Below are 15,583 nucleotides of genomic sequence, written 5' to 3' on the forward strand. Positions count from 1 at the left end.
GTATGTATGTATGTATATGTGTGTGTATGTATGTATATATCAGAGGTGGGTTCCTACCAGTTCGCACCTATTCGGTAGAACCGGTTCATCAAATCTACCAAACTGGTTAGAAGAGGTTCCACCAGTGGACCTGGAAAGCAGGCCACACCTACAGAAGAGGTTCCAAAAATTTTTGAAACCCACCACTGGTATATATGTGTGTGTGTGTGTGTGTGTGTGTGTGTGTCTACAACAAATGGTTGTTGCTTTAAATGAATGTACTTATCAGGTGTAATTAACTTTACTATAAGAAGAAGTCAAGAGAGCTCACTCACTTTCTGCTTGTCCTTTGCTTGATGACTTGATGACTGGAATGTGAACTGCGACTGTTCGTTCTTTGAATTGTGTTTGGAGTAATATCTACTATCTACTATGACTGCTTGTGAAGCAATTATCAGTAGCAAAACTACTTGTTTTTACTAGCAGTGTCTAAAACTCTATTCATGTGTTTCTACTAGTAACATTATTTCTCTCTAGCTGTACATTCTGCTGCACTACTTACTGTCTCTCAACGGAGATACTCCTAAGAAGGTGTTCATCCCAAATTGTATGGCTAAAAGTCTGTAGAGATTCCCAGTCATCCAGGTCATGGTTGTCCCAAAGGTGCTTATTCTCGAAGCAACTGGACTTTCTTCTTTTTTCTTTGAAGACATTTCACTTCTCATCCAAGAAGCTGAAGAAGTCTTTAAAAAAAAAAAACAGAAGTCTAGTTGCCTCCAGAATAAGCACCTTTGGGATGCTCTGCGGTTGATCTTTGTAGGTGGTGGAAACAACAGGGCTGATTGGTAGCTCCTCTTGCTTCTCTTATCTCTGCCTTTTTCTCCCAAGTTGGGAAAGCAAATGTCAGCTATCTTTTTCAAGAGGCAAGAAGCTTCTTCAGTCTTTAAAGAAAAACAAGAAAGCCTAGTTGTCTCTTGAGAAAGCATCTTTGGGGCAACCATGACTTGGATGATTGAGAATCTTCAACTAATTTATATTCATGACCATTGCTGTCTCCCAAGGCCACATGATCACCTTTTGCAATTTTCTGAAAAAGCAAAGTGCCAGATTCACTTAACAGGGTTATTAACTTATCGACTTGCAGGGATTGACTTAACAATGAGGCAAGAAAGGTCGTAAAATGGGGCAAAGCTCACTGAACAAATGTCTCACTTAGCAACAGAAATGTTGGGCTCAATTGGGGTCGTAAGTTGAAACTACAACCTGCATGGGCAAGCCGAGGATACCCTTGAATGATGGGCAGGAGGAGGTGACATGGTGTGAAAATCTACAAGAAAGATTCCTTGTCTGAAAGAAGAGCTGGATGTGGCTGCTTTGAAGGAATGAATTGAAAGTAGTCAAGGAGAAAACCCACATAGAACTAAGGAGAAATTTCCAGACAATTAGAACTATTAATCAAAGGAAGGACTTCCTCTTAGAAGTTGTGGTGTTCCATCATTGGAGATTTTTAAGAAAAGACTGGACAGCCACATGTCTGAAATGGTATAGGGTCTCCTGCTTGAGCAAGGAGTTGGACTAGAAAGCCTCCAAGATCCCTTCCAACTCAAGTTATTTTGTTATTTAATGAGGTCATCAGTCAATGGTCAAAAGAACACCCTCTTCTGTTTTTCCCACACTGTATTGGAAAAAAACAAGCAGCAGAGGAACACACCAGGCTGACAATCATTTCTGAAGGGCCTCATCCTGCCCTCTTCCTAGAAAACAGAGGAAAACAGATATTTCTCTGTAAAGGTAATGTACAAAAGGTGGAATAGGGCCACCAGGTCAGGTACTTTTAAAATACAGCAGGTATTGTAAATTGGAGAGAAAAAGGGCATTGGTACTTACCTGATATGCCTCTTCTCATAGTGGGGGAGGAGTATCCAGGATGGGTTGACCTTATCCTCTCGTTGATTGGACTGAGTCAGATAAGCACTTGGGATACGTCCCTGGTCCACCAGGCACTGTCCAGTTATCAGTGAAGAACTCTATCTGACTCGTTGTTCCATCCACTCCAGACTTTTGTTATGGTTTCAAACTTTTTATTGAGTTACAACTTCAACATACTAGTGCAACATCCATCATAACACATGTTACATTACTATGTCAGGGAGGGTCTGGATACTCCTCCCCCACTATGAGAAGAGGCGTATCAGGTAAGTGCTAACGCCCTTTCTCCATAGTGAGGGGAGGAGTATCCAGGATGGGACGTACCAAAGCTAACATGTCCCTAGGGAGGGTAACATACTGAGGGAACATGGCCAAACTAAGTCTGGTGGGGTGTGTCCCCTATAGACCGCCTGTACCCTGCGACCAAACGAAGCCTCTGCCGAGGCAAAGGTATCCAACTTGTAGTTCCTCACGAAGGGTGAGGGGGAAGACCATGTGGCTGCCCTACATATCTCTGTCAATGACGCCTGCGTTGCCCAGGCCACAGTGGTGGCCGCACTTCGTGTTGAGTGTGCTGTGATGGGGCTCAGTGACTGTATGCCCTGAGACTGGTAGGCCATAGCAATGCCGGTCCTCTACCACCTGCCTGGTGGTGGAGATCACCTTCCTGCCCAGAGACCCCGGTTAGAATGAGATAAACAGCCTCGGACTTTCTATTCGGCCGGGTTCTTCTGAGGTAAATCCTCAGAGCCCTCCTTACATCTAAGGTGTGCCCCTTCCTCTCTAGTGGGCGAGAAGGGTCTGGATAAAAATTGGGCAAAATCAGCCCCTGCGACCTGTGAAAGCATGAACACACCTTAGGCATGAAGGAGGGGGTCCAACCGCAACACCACTCTGTCCTGGTGAAAAATGCAGAAGTCCTCCCTAGCGGGCAGGGCCTGCAGTTCTGATATCTGTCTGGTGGACGTGATGGCCACCAGAAACACCACCTTAAGGGTTAAAAACTTTAGTGACACTATTCGCAATGGCTCAAACGGGGTCCCCATCAGAGCGTCCAACACCTTGTGCAAGTCCCAGGAGGGGTGCCTATGTACCGTGGGTGGTTTGAGGTTGGACGCCCCCTTCAGGAACTGCCTGACCAAAGGTTGGTGAATGGGTGTCTGGGCTCTGCCGCACAGATGAGATGGTCGAGACTTGTCTCCTAATTGTGTTGGGAGCTAACCCCCTGTCCAGGCCTGCCTGGAGAAATTCCAGCACTAAGGGAATGGTGGCTCTCACCGGGTCGTGTCCCTGGGAGTTACACCATGTGGAAAAGGCCTGCCATCTTGGAACACATGGCTCCTCCCAGCTTCAAGATGGCGCCTGGGCCAGGACACAAAGGGCGCCTCTTTTAATTTTTTTCTTCTGGCGGCTTGTGCTCTGAGGAGCTGCCACACACCCCTGCTGCCAGTTTTTCCTCCTTCTGCCTTTCTTGTGCTGCATGTGGCTTGGCTCTGCCCATGGACCCCCTCCAATGAGGTGGGACGTGTGGACAATGGCGCGGGCACTCTGCAGCGTTTTGGAAGCCATGGTTCGCTGCTCGACCCTGCGGGGAGCAGCGGAGCATTTTGGCGCCCGGCAGTTTCCATGGCAAGGCTCACCTTCTGGGCAGGAATCCAGCACCACCTTCGCTTGCCAGTGCCCCAATTTGCACCCCATGGTGCTCAAGAAAGCCGCGGCTCGCCGCTCGACCCTGTGGGGAGTGGCGGAGCGCTCCGGCACTGCCGGAGCCTCCTCAGCAGGGCTTGCCTTTGGAAGGCTTGTGCCCTTTGTCTCCTGCTTGCCCGGCAGAGTGATACTTGTCTCACTCAGAAGCCTGGGCAGTGTGCCGCCCCCAAGGGGACTTTTGGCAGTCCTTTTTGCAGCTCAGGGAGCTGTCCAGCTCGCATGCGGCTGCTGCTGTAGGGAGGCGGATGAATCCTTTTTCTTTCTTTAAATTTCTTCCAAATTATCGGAGATCCAGGATGGCAAACTGTCCTGTTGAGAGACTGAGTTGATAACTGGGCGGTGCCTGGTGGACCAGGGGCGTATCCCAAGAGCTTATCTGACTCAGTCCAATCAACAAGAGGATAAGGTCAACCCATCCTCCCCTCACAATGGAGAATGAGAATGGTCTCTGTTTAAGAACTTTTGAGCATTTAGTCTGCTTAACACAAAATTATTCAAAGCAAAATGGGGGCACAGAACACACATTTCCACCAAACCAATCAAGATTCAGTCAAATCAAGAGATAGTTAAAGATAAAAGTATCCCAAACCCTCTAGTAGGCAGGATGAAATTCCCTATTCCCAATGTTTAGCAGATGTGGAATCTCCATTTTCATAGTTCAGTTAAATCCCTTCCCTGCCAATTCTTTCTGCTTTTCCCAAACAATAATTCCTTAAAAAACAAATCAAGAGAGGTATGGAGTAGATCAGGGAAGGAATAAACCAATTTGGAGTTGTTATGTGGAATAAATTTGCTCACATGGAAACACTAGCCAGTGTGCCTTTGAGACTCATTTTTTTGTCTAGAAATGGTGAGCATAGTTAAATAAGCATGGAGAGCTTATTTCATTTATTAGCAGAGATTCTTAAACTGGCAGTAAAAATACTCAGAAAGCTAGATGTTTTCTTAAAGAAACGGCACTATGTGTCAGCTATCTGTATTTTCTAGAGGGTAGCTGGTTCTCTTTGGTCTAGGACCTAGACTCTAGGTGATAAATTCCTTTAAAGAGCATAACATCTTTCCTTTTTTATTTGGTGCAGCAAAGTATGAGTGGTTGAAATTTAATCTAATGTTCTTTATTATATAGCATTTACAGAGTTCATACAATCACTGATATACAGATTTACTTTAAAGCATCAGAATGTGTGTGTGTGTGTGTGTGTGTGTGTATGTATGCATGTATGTAAGATATATGGACAATACAATATAGGACATAATATATTAAGACAAGACCATAATAAAATCACCATAATATGAAGCCATAGAATTACAATGAGATGGATGTTATAATTTGATATCTAAAGAAATTAATCATTAATTGCTTCTGGTGTGTGTGGCTCTGGTGAAATCACCCCAGGTTCTTTAAAACTGAATGTAATTAATTCATCTGTTAAGAACAATATAGCAAGGAATAGAAAGGCCCACTTGTGTAGTGTAATATCAATTGTATGACTTTCAGAGATCCTGAACTATTTTCCACATCCAAAATGTGTGAGATCTATGATGGTCTTTATGAGACAATCAGAACTTGATAAAAGAAACCGAACATTTCAATAAATAAAACAACATAATAATAAAATAAATTTATTTACATTGTTTTTATTACAAATATCTGCTCTCTCATCCTTGCTTCTCCAATATTTTCCCCACTGTATTTTTAAGGGTCCATAATGGTGCTTGAATTTTTGTCAGGCTTTTCCTCCTCCAAGATAGCAGCACCCAGAGTTTGTAAGTCATCCAACACAGCAAATAGGGATTCTGTGAAAAGAAAATGTTTTTAAGGATATGATGTCATAGAGGCAGGAAGTATTCAACAAAAACCTGGACTGAACATCCTTAAGCCAGAAGAAACAGTAACACTAAAATTTAGAAAAGATTCTGACGATTTACAAATAAGCTATCAATAAGAATTGCAAAGGATTACGAGAAGTAAAATATGACACTTATGTTAACTGGCAATACCACAGGAAAAAAATAGAACTGTTGGAAGAATGGATTTTGAAGTTGACTGAATTAGCAGAGATGGTGAAAGTAACTGCTTTGATTAGGATATTGGACTAACTTTATAAGAGACTGGAAACTGGTCTTTCTACACGCTAAATATAATAACAGATGGTTAACAAAGGAATTTGAAGATTAGTGTAATGCTTTTTCTTCATATATTGCTGCTTCTTTTCTTTCAGCAACCAGCCAGGGTGGATCCTACATGTTAAATGTATTTATCACTTTTTCCTTTTTTTGTACACTATTTTTTCTTTGTTATTCTTGATAGGATTGTATGTATGCTTTTGTTTTCTTTCATTTTGCTTGTTTTACTCTTTTACGTTTTCTTTTTTTAATGATAAAACAATAAAATCTTTTTAAAAAGGGAAAAAATAGAATTTCTGGAGGACAAATCTATACCTTTAGATAGAGGACTAGTTCCTGTCTTTCCAATTGACTTAGCTGGGACTGCTGACTGCCGATTCTTTCGATACTGGGCTAATAGCCCTTCTTGCCTCAAGGTGGCCTGTAAGAGGAAGGAAGTAATCTTAATGAAAAGCCAGCAATGGGGTAAACAATTCCCCATTACTGCTTGAACATACCATTAACACGTTTTTGTCCCTCTCAAGCTCTTTCAGACGTCCTTCCAGACGGGCCATTTCCTGTTGTGTTGCAGACTCCTGAATTGTTGCCAGTTCCTCACTCCTTGCTTTGTCTCTGGCTGCCTGCCGCTCAGCTTGCCGTAGGGCAACCACTAAGGATGTAAGCACATTTAAAGACTTCATGTTGCTGAGCGTGAGGAACACAAGCCTCTTGCCACCATATACCTGACTGCCCTAAGGTCAAGTTAACGATGCAAGCCATCTACTGTGAATGGCAGCATCTCTCTGGAAGTTCAGATAAAGGTCATTCCAGGCTAAGCATAAGAGTTCTGGGTAGAATGGGTTTCCCCCCTGAATTGCAATCTGTCGTCCAGTCACTTGATAGTGAGACAGGTAGCATGTAAATTTAATAAATAAATACTTTTTTTTAAGCAAGGACCCGAGTAGTCCATTTTGTAACCTTAACTGTAGCTCGGCCTTGTGTAAAAATCTTCTGTTATCCCTTTACCACAAAAGACTTTTTAAAATATTTCTGCCACAGATAAAACATCTTCAGCCTTCTTCCACTGACAACAGTGTGACAACTCTTACCTGCTTTGGCGTGTTCTCTCCGTGCTGTATTAAGTGCTTTTTCCATTTCTGAGAGAGCCTTCCGCAGTTGCGTTTCAACTTCTGTTACCTTTTCCTGCAGGGCTGAGGAAAAATATGGCATTGACCTTAAATAAATGCTTCTCTCTACTGTGTGTAACTTCTGTTTTTCTAAGCTTTTTTTTAATTTTTAATTTTAAACACATAAACACATCAACAAAAACAAACATCACTTAAAACAACACAGGAGCTAAAGGTTCCGTCATACAGCAGTTCCATATCAGTGTATCTTTACAATTAGTATCTTCCCTCGTATATGTTTATCTCTTACATTCGTGGTCCCCTTGGTCATTACTCATTTTTATGTACAATTCCGTACTTATTTATACTTAGCTGTTTATATCACAATATTGTCTTTACTATCATTTAGTCTGTACATTAGATTATCATTATATCTTAACATAACTTTACTATCTCCTGTCTTATCACTATATCCTAATGTTCTATACTACATTGTTATTTTACATTTCCCTGTTTCTGATTTCTGTCATTGAACCATTTATACCATTTTTTTCCAAATTAAATAGTATTCTGATTCCTCCTTCCCTTGTATTTCCTTCGTCAATTTGTCCTTCTCCATGCATTCTTATCACCTCCAGTTTTGGGTATACGTTATTCTGGCTGCAGTTATGTAGGATTTGATATAGTGTTTCTCTGTTGTGCTTTTTTGTGGTTATACCTAATAAAAACCTTCCAGTGTATATGACCCCCGTTATTTCTTCAAATCACTTTTTAATTTTGGTCCAGTATTTTTTCGCCATCTCACATGTCCACCATGTATGGCATTAAAGCCCATATAATTTTTTACACTTCCAACACACCGGTGATATGTTTGGGAACATCTTTGCGAGCCTCACAGGAGGTAAATGCCATCTATAAAACATCTTGTACTGGTTTTCCTTGTATGCCGCCAACATGGTCAGTTTCAAATTTATTTCCCAAAGTTTTCCCCATTTTTCCAACTCTATTTTATACCCAAAGCTTTTTGCTCACCTTATCATTGTATCTTTGACGACTTCGTCCTCCATTTTATATTTCAGCAAGAATTTGTATATTTTCCTAATCAGTTCTCTGTGCTTTGTAGTATTTTATTCAAGTTGCTCCAATTGAAATTCATATATCGCTGTTACATCTGGACTGGAGTTGTATATATGTGAGCCAATCAATGTTTACTCCCTGGTTTTTAAATTCTTGTATGGTTTTTAAATTCCCCTGATCTTTTATTAAATCTTTATATCTTAGTAGTTTATCTATATCTATAAAATTTGGGTGTTTCGATGCTTCTATTGTGGATAGCCAATTTGATATTTTAGTATAATGGGTTTTCTTTATTTTTTGCCAAATCTGTGGCAACACATTCCTGATTAGATGCCTTTGAAAATGTTTTTGTGATGTTTTTTTCACCCCAAATGAATACATGCCGTCCTACCTGAAGATCATGTCCTTCTAATATCAAGATTTTCTTATTTTTTAACTCTATCCATTCCTTGGCCCATGTTAATGCTGCTGCCTGGTAATACAGTTCCCAGTCTGGGATTGCTAAGCCTCCTTTTTCTTTACTGTCGTTTTTCTAAGCTTAATATCCTGGATTCCATGTGATTTCTGCTATTGGTTAATGCTCCTTTCTCATTTGACCATTGCCACCAACTCTCCATGCTAAAATGCAACAACCGAATTGAAACAGAGCCCTTTTCATTATGCATAATTGCTCATCAGGTTCATTAATTATACCCACCCCTATCCATCATTCGTAGATCATAAGCCTCCAAACTCGATTAAATAATTTTTAGATTTTAAATAGGAAGATTTGGGAGATTTTGTATATACCCCATGAGGATTCCAGTAATGAGTGGCCCATCTAGTATTCAACTGTTAAGGCACCCATTATGTGAATATATCGATAGCCATTTTATTGTTATATCATTGATGATAATATTTGAGAATATTACTGTATTACTGGGAAATTGGAATGAAATGACTTTGGAAGTTCTACAATCTGATCACATTCTGTCGGCCTGAAAAATTTACTTTACCGTCTCAGAAGGAATAATAGCAGGGAAAAAACCCTAAGTGTTCATTAAGGGGGATATTAAATAGATGGGAACCTTTTTTTAAAAAAAACCTTCCTATCTCAAGTGCATCTTCAACCCAGCTTTTCTCATTAAGCTAAAAAAAACAAAAAACACCCACAATTATTGTTCACACTCAGGAAAGAATGGGCTGATCCAATATTTTAGAAAGGACTAAGTCTCTGATACATCACAGAAAATTCAGTTTACAGATAATATACCTGAGATATAAGGCAAATCTTAACACAGAGCTGTAGCTTTCTATGTGTTTTTGGTGTTACAATAGGATTTCTGCCACCACAGGAATTTCTAATTATTTCTACTCATCATAATAGAGAAAAAATGAACCTTCTAATGAAAAAGCTTATTTTATTTATCTCCAGAAATAAATTCTTCCCACCTCTGAAGAACTTAACGTACCTCTCTCATACTCTCCTCTTAATTGTCCCACCTCCTGTCGCAAACTATCTGCAGCTCCGGCATTCCTCTGGAGCTCACGGTTGGTTGTTTCCAGTTGCTTTTCTGTAGCCTCCAACTGTTGCCTCAGTTCCCGTTCTACCGCTGTCTTTGCCTCTAGTGTCTCTTCCAGGCTCTGCAATGTTCCCCTCATTTTGCTCAGATCAGTCTCCACTGTTTGGGAGAAGAGAGAAAATAAATGGTTAAATTGAGGAGACATCAGACCAATATTTCTATAGATCCCTTCCCCAGAACTTGGAAAAAAGCTGCTCAATTCAGCCTTAAAAACAGGGAAGCATCAGTGAACGAAAAAGGCCTCCTTCCCACATTATTTCAGATTCTAGCTGTGGACACAGATTAATTTTCTTCCACGTGAAGGATTTCCTGTATCTCTGGGCGAAGGTGAGGCTAAAACTTGGCCATTTTCTAAAATTTTGGTCTGTGTGGAATATCCTGCCAGCCTGCACCAACTGTCTGAAATATGACAGTAGCGAAATTACCTCTCTCTCTTGCTTCAGCCACCTTCTTCTCTATCAGTTGAGCCCCATGTTTAAGCTCTGCAGAGAGTCGGTCTCGTTCTTCATGCAACATGTGTAACTCAGCTTGTAGATCTTCATACGATGGCTGAATCCTGGAAAGAAAGGGCAAGCAGAAGCCATAACTGCTTCTGAATCATAGCTGTGGCTTTCTCTTTTCATCTTGTCCGCTAACAAAGTATATATTGTGACTTAACTGCACTGATGCTTAGAAGTTCTGATTTCTAGTTCTACCTCCAAATACAGGTAATCCTCGACTTACAACAGTTCATTTAGTGACTGTTCGGAGTTACAACCCCACTGTAAAAAAGTCACTTTTGACTGTTTTCCTCACGACTGTTACAGGATTCCCATGGTCACATGATCAAAATTCAGAGGCTTGTCAACTGACTCATACTTATCACGGTTGCAGTGTCCTGGGGCTACGTGATCCCCTTTTAAGGCCTTCTGACAAGGAAAAACAACGGGCAAGACAGATTCACTTCACAACCGTGTGACTAACTTTAACAATGATTCACTTAACAACTGTGGCAAGAAGTGTCGTAATATGGGGCGAAGCTCACTTAACAAATGTCTCACTTAGCAACAGAAATGTTGAGCTCCATTGTGGTTGTAACTGGAGGGCTACCTGCACTCAAAATATCTGAGGCATTCGTTCCAGCTTTTCTCTCTGTGATATAATTCACCATATATGGATCACAGATGGGGTTTTGAGATTTCGCCATGTTTGTGTCTTAATCTGTAAATGGATCTGGATGAAAACTCAACAGATGGGGGCTTTTAGCCACTTTTTTGCATACGAGAGGGAAGGTATGGGGAAATTTTAAAACAGTGATGGCGAACCTATGACACGCGTGTCAGTGCTGACACGCGTAGCCATTTGGGGTGACACGCACAGGATTTCATGCGATTCATCCTCGGCTCCTGCACGGCCGCCGAGGATGAAAGAATCTGTGCTGGAGGAACGGGGGGGCGGGACGTGTGATCTCCCCCGCCCACACTCACTTACTGTATCGCCGCCGCCCCTTTCTGAGCGCAGGGGCTGCTGGTAAGGCGTGCGCGCCGTGCGCACACACGTCATCAGCGTGGTGAGGGAGGACCCGCAGGAGAGGAGCGCGGGAACAGTGCGCGCCTCTCTCCAGTCAGGCCAGCACAGAGAGTCTACTCCTGGGACTGTCGGTTACGACCGCACCACAGCAGGGAACAGCGGAGTGCCAACGGGAACTGTGAGCGCCATTAGCAGCAACTATAAATTGCGCAAAATTATGTTTTTGTCGAAGTGACACACAATGCGAGTTATGCTCGATTTTTTGCCGATTTTTTACACACCACGCCAAAAAGGTTGCCCATCACTGTTTTAAAAGTTACAAAATGTCACCCCATTCTAGAACTGTATGAGGGCACAAATGGGTGCTGGGGCCCATAGGCAGTTTAACACAAAGTTGGGCTATCTGCAGAAAAGTATAGCACTTGATTGGAACTCAAAGCATTTTAGCCATATATGTGCTGAATAATCATAGGGAGTAATTTATCAGCCTCAAGATCCATACATAATACCCCAGTCAGAATAATCTGTAATATATAAATAAGTGGAGAAATTAATTGGCACTGGGCTTTCAAATAAACATACAGAATTATCAAGAGCTTAACTAACCTGCCTTTTAGTTATTTATGGAAGCTTGAATTTGAACTTACTCTTGGTTTGTCCCTGCAACGTGTTTTTCTTCTTGCTGTAGTTTTGCCAGTGCTATTTTCCGACATACCAGCCCTAGAACACAAAATAGAAACGGAACTGAAAAAATAAACTCCTAAACCGAGATGTATGTAAGTGTATAATTGCAGCGTGGGAAGGAGCGTATCGTATGAAATATAAAGGCTATTTGAATGAATGCAGAAATACCAGAGTTCAGGAAGCCATCTCGTACAGAACTATATTAATGAAACAAAATTATCCCCGACTCCTGAATACACAAAAGTCTGAAAGACTTATTTTTACTTGAAGATGAAAAGGAACAACAGTGTGTGATCACTTCAATGACAATAAGCCCAATAGAGCCAAGGTGGCGCAGTGGTTAAATGCAGCACTGCAGGCTACTGCTAGATCAGCAGGTCAGCGGTTCAAATCTCACCGGCTCAGGGTTGACTCAGCCTTCCATCCTTCCGAGGTGGGTAAAATGAGGACCCAGATTGTTGGGGGCAATATGCTGACTCTCTGTAAACCGCTTAGAGAGGCCTGATAGGCCTATGAAGCGGTATATAAGTCTACTGCTATTGCTATTGCTATTGCTAATCCTCCACAAAAGAAATACCCCAGATAAGCGGGCAACATTTATTTATTTAGCATATGGCAGTGATGGTGAATCTTTTTCACCTCAGGTGCCAAAAGGCTATTGTGCAGACTCACATCCCCTCCATAATTTAATACCCTCCCCTGATGCCCACGCATGTGCACACGGCTTTCTTGAAGCCTGGGAAGGGTGAAAAAAGCCCCCCTCCCCCCTGGAGACCAGAAACGGCCCATTTTCCAACTTCAGACTAGGTCCAGTTTTTACCCTCCCCAGGCTCCAGAAGCTTTCTAGGAGCCTGGGGAGGGCGAAAACGGCCTCCCCTGCCACCCAGAGGCCCTTCAGAGGCCGGAAACAGCCCATTTTCCGATTTCTGGGTTGTCTGTTGGGCCATTTTTCTCCCTCTGGAGGCTTCAGGAGGCTTCCCTGAAGCCTCTGGAGGGCAAAAAATGGCCCAATGCACAAACTGCAAGTTCAGGAACTAACTTCCGGGTTGCCCATTGGGCTGTTTTTCTCCTTCTGGAGGCTTCCCTGAAGCCTCCGAAGGGCAGAAAAATGGCCAAACATGCAAAACGGAAGTTCGGTAACGAATTGTTTCCCGCAAAAGCCCCCTCCCCATTCGCTCCTCTTTTGTTTCCTATGGGAGGGGCCAATCACCTCCAAGTGTGGCTTTACTCCCAAGTCGACCCTGCTTTCTTAGTTGTTCTTGTCTTCTGGCAGCTCTGCACATGCGCACTCTGGCAACAGGCTCCAGCTGTTCTTCTGCCTCACTGCTGTCTAACTGCCTTTCTACTTCCAACACAGAGCCCTTGTCTAAATTTTCCTCAACCCCCAGGACTGGCCCATGTTCCTCCCCAACTTCCTCACTGTCCGACTCTGCTGCCAGCTTCACAACACTTACAAACAGCTCCTGGCCAGAGGTTGGGGGCCCCTTGTCTAGGCCATCTAACTACTGCAAAAAAAAAAAAAAAAAAAAACACAAACAAACAAACAAACAACCTCCAAAAAAACAAGCCCCCCAAAATAAGCACTATAAGTTGATCACAGTAATCAAGTTTTGTTTCAAGTTATCCATCCATCCATCCTCCCATCTCACCAAAGGCAAGTCTGGTATTAGGATAAGAAGTGGTAGGCAAGCAGCTGTAATGGTTTTAGAGAAGGGAAAGATTTCTGGCATACCACAAGTTCACCATCTGTTTAATATGAGTTTCATATCATGGCTTCCACAAACTACAGCTTAATGAAGAAGGTAATATTTCTATTTGCACTTATTTCACACCATTGTTAAGGTGTAGTCCACCAAACCTATTCTAGAGATCTTTAACTTACACAATGCACCATAACTATTTCTTACTTTTGTCCCTGTATGTTTTTTTAAATTTCATTATCTTATTTTTTTTCTTCCTTGTTGATGTTCTTTTAGAACACATCACAAATGTTTTTAAAAAAATTTTTTACAATTTACAAGTACTATATTACTACTACCGACCGTAGTTACATTGCAGCAGGATACACATATATTTATACATATTTAATTGTGCAAGTCAAACTTGACTTTGGGTAATTGCAAGGATAAGCCCATGCAATATTCTAGGCTACATTTTTGGAAGAGGTTTACCACTGCCTTCTTCCTACATGCTAAGAGGAAATGAGTGATCCAAAATAACCAATAAAGGTAAGACTAGAACTCAGGTTTCTCTGCTCTTTAATGACTTTGCCAGACCAGACAGCAAAAAGAAATGTTTAATATTAAGATTGTCTATGTATACTGGAATCCAAATTCATATTTTTGCCTCAGCACAGTAAAATGAATGAGAGCCCACCAACGTACTTGCTAATTGGACCCACTGTTTAAATATTCATGCTTACGATGCTTTTTTATAATACTCCACTGAAATCAGCTTTAAAGTTTTATCTCATGCCTTGAACTCCGTTGTGAGAGAAGAAGCTCTGAACTTCTCTGTGACACATGTTGCAATACTTGGTATTATTGTAACAAAACAAAGCCCAGAGGGAATTTCCTTTATTTGAATTAGTATTTGTATTGCAATAAGCCAAGAGAAATATTTAGAATTTCCATCTCAGTGCCTTCAACAGACAATAGCGGCAAATTTCTAAAAATAACACCCACCAGAAGAGCAGGAAGCTTACTTGAAAACAGTAATTCAAAACAAACGTTTTGTAAAACCACAGCTGAATTGCTTTTTCTTGTTGTATGGGAAGTAACATACAGGTAGTTCTCGGCTTTCAACAGTTCATTTAGTGGCTGTTCAAGGTTACAGGGACACTGGGGGAAAAAAGGGACTTATGACCATTTTTCACACTCACAATCGTAGCATCCCCATGGTCATGTGATCAAAAATTGGACGCTTGGCAACTAGTTCATATTTATGACCGTCGTAGTGTCCTGGGGGTCACCTTTTGTAACCTTCTGAAGAGCAAAGTCAATGTGGAATCCAGATTCACTTAACAACTGTGTTACCAACTTAACAATTGCAATGATTCACTTAACCCCTGTGGCAAGATAAGCCTCAAAATGGGGAGAACTCCCTTAAATGTTTCACTCAGCCACATAAATTTTGGGCTCAATTGTGGCCGTAACACAATTGACTTACCTGTAATGGTTTAATGGTATAAAGCAAGGGTGGGGAATCATGGCCCTTTTAGGACAGGGGGACTTCAACTCCCAGAATTCTTGAGCCATTATATTATAGGAAGCCAGCAGGGCTGCCTCAAGAATTCTGGGAATTGAAGTCCACCAGTCATAAAAGGGCCATGGCTCCTCCTCATAACATTACACTATTATATTCCTTCCTGTAATATAATGTCTCAGGAACACTGGGAGTTGAAATCCACCAGTTATAAAAGGGCCATGGTTCCCCATCCCTGGTATAAAAAATTAATTGAATCAAGATGAGCGGCTCTAGAAATTGAATAAACAAATGGGGAAAAACATGCCAGACAAGATTACAGTGAAGTTCAATAATGCCCAGATTGCTCCATAGCTTACCTTGGATGGTATCAACTCTCTTAGTTGCAAAACTGACCCTATTTCCCAGGCCCAGAAGCCGTAACAAAGCTGCCTTCCACCTCTCTTCTTGCCCCATCAGCTGCTGCTTCAGCCTAAAAAGCAATTGGTTTGAGTTTCAAAACTTTTCAAGATGTTTGGGATCTCTAATTTGGAAAGTAGAGGGTTTGTAATATACCAAGGCTCTAAACCAGTATTATCTGTGATTAAAATCAATTAACTTTCACAAAACAGAATGTCTAATTACCTGGGAATGTCTTGTAAAGAACAATCTAATTATTGATTTCCTAACCAGTTGTCCTTCTTCAGCAGATAAACAGAT

At 41.6% G+C, this 15,583-nt stretch overlaps 1 protein-coding gene across 2 annotated transcripts in view; it reads right to left on the reverse strand.

The window, feature by feature from the left end:
• Nucleotides 1-5,222: 5,222 nt before the first annotated feature.
• CCHCR1 (coiled-coil alpha-helical rod protein 1) overlaps nucleotides 5,223-15,583 on the reverse strand; it is a 28,239-nt gene continuing 17,878 nt past the window's right edge. For both annotated transcript variants that reach the window (XM_087708510.1, XM_014073265.2), the window contains exons 11-18: nucleotides 15,244-15,356; nucleotides 11,644-11,716; nucleotides 9,913-10,043; nucleotides 9,377-9,586; nucleotides 6,831-6,932; nucleotides 6,240-6,391; nucleotides 6,058-6,163; nucleotides 5,223-5,412 (exon numbers count right to left, since the gene is read on the reverse strand). In XM_087708510.1, coding sequence (XP_087564636.1) covers nucleotides 5,312-5,412; nucleotides 6,058-6,163; nucleotides 6,240-6,391; nucleotides 6,831-6,932; nucleotides 9,377-9,586; nucleotides 9,913-10,043; nucleotides 11,644-11,716; nucleotides 15,244-15,356 — 988 coding nt within the window. In that variant the 3' untranslated portion in view covers nucleotides 5,223-5,311. The remainder of the gene's footprint in view (nucleotides 5,413-6,057; nucleotides 6,164-6,239; nucleotides 6,392-6,830; nucleotides 6,933-9,376; nucleotides 9,587-9,912; nucleotides 10,044-11,643; nucleotides 11,717-15,243; nucleotides 15,357-15,583) is intronic.

Source organism: Thamnophis sirtalis, unplaced genomic scaffold, assembly GCF_051295495.1.
Source record: "Thamnophis sirtalis isolate CommonGarterSnake01/CBP01778 unplaced genomic scaffold, rThaSir2_p1.2 scaffold_3, whole genome shotgun sequence".
NCBI lineage: Eukaryota > Metazoa > Chordata > Lepidosauria > Squamata > Natricidae > Thamnophis > Thamnophis sirtalis.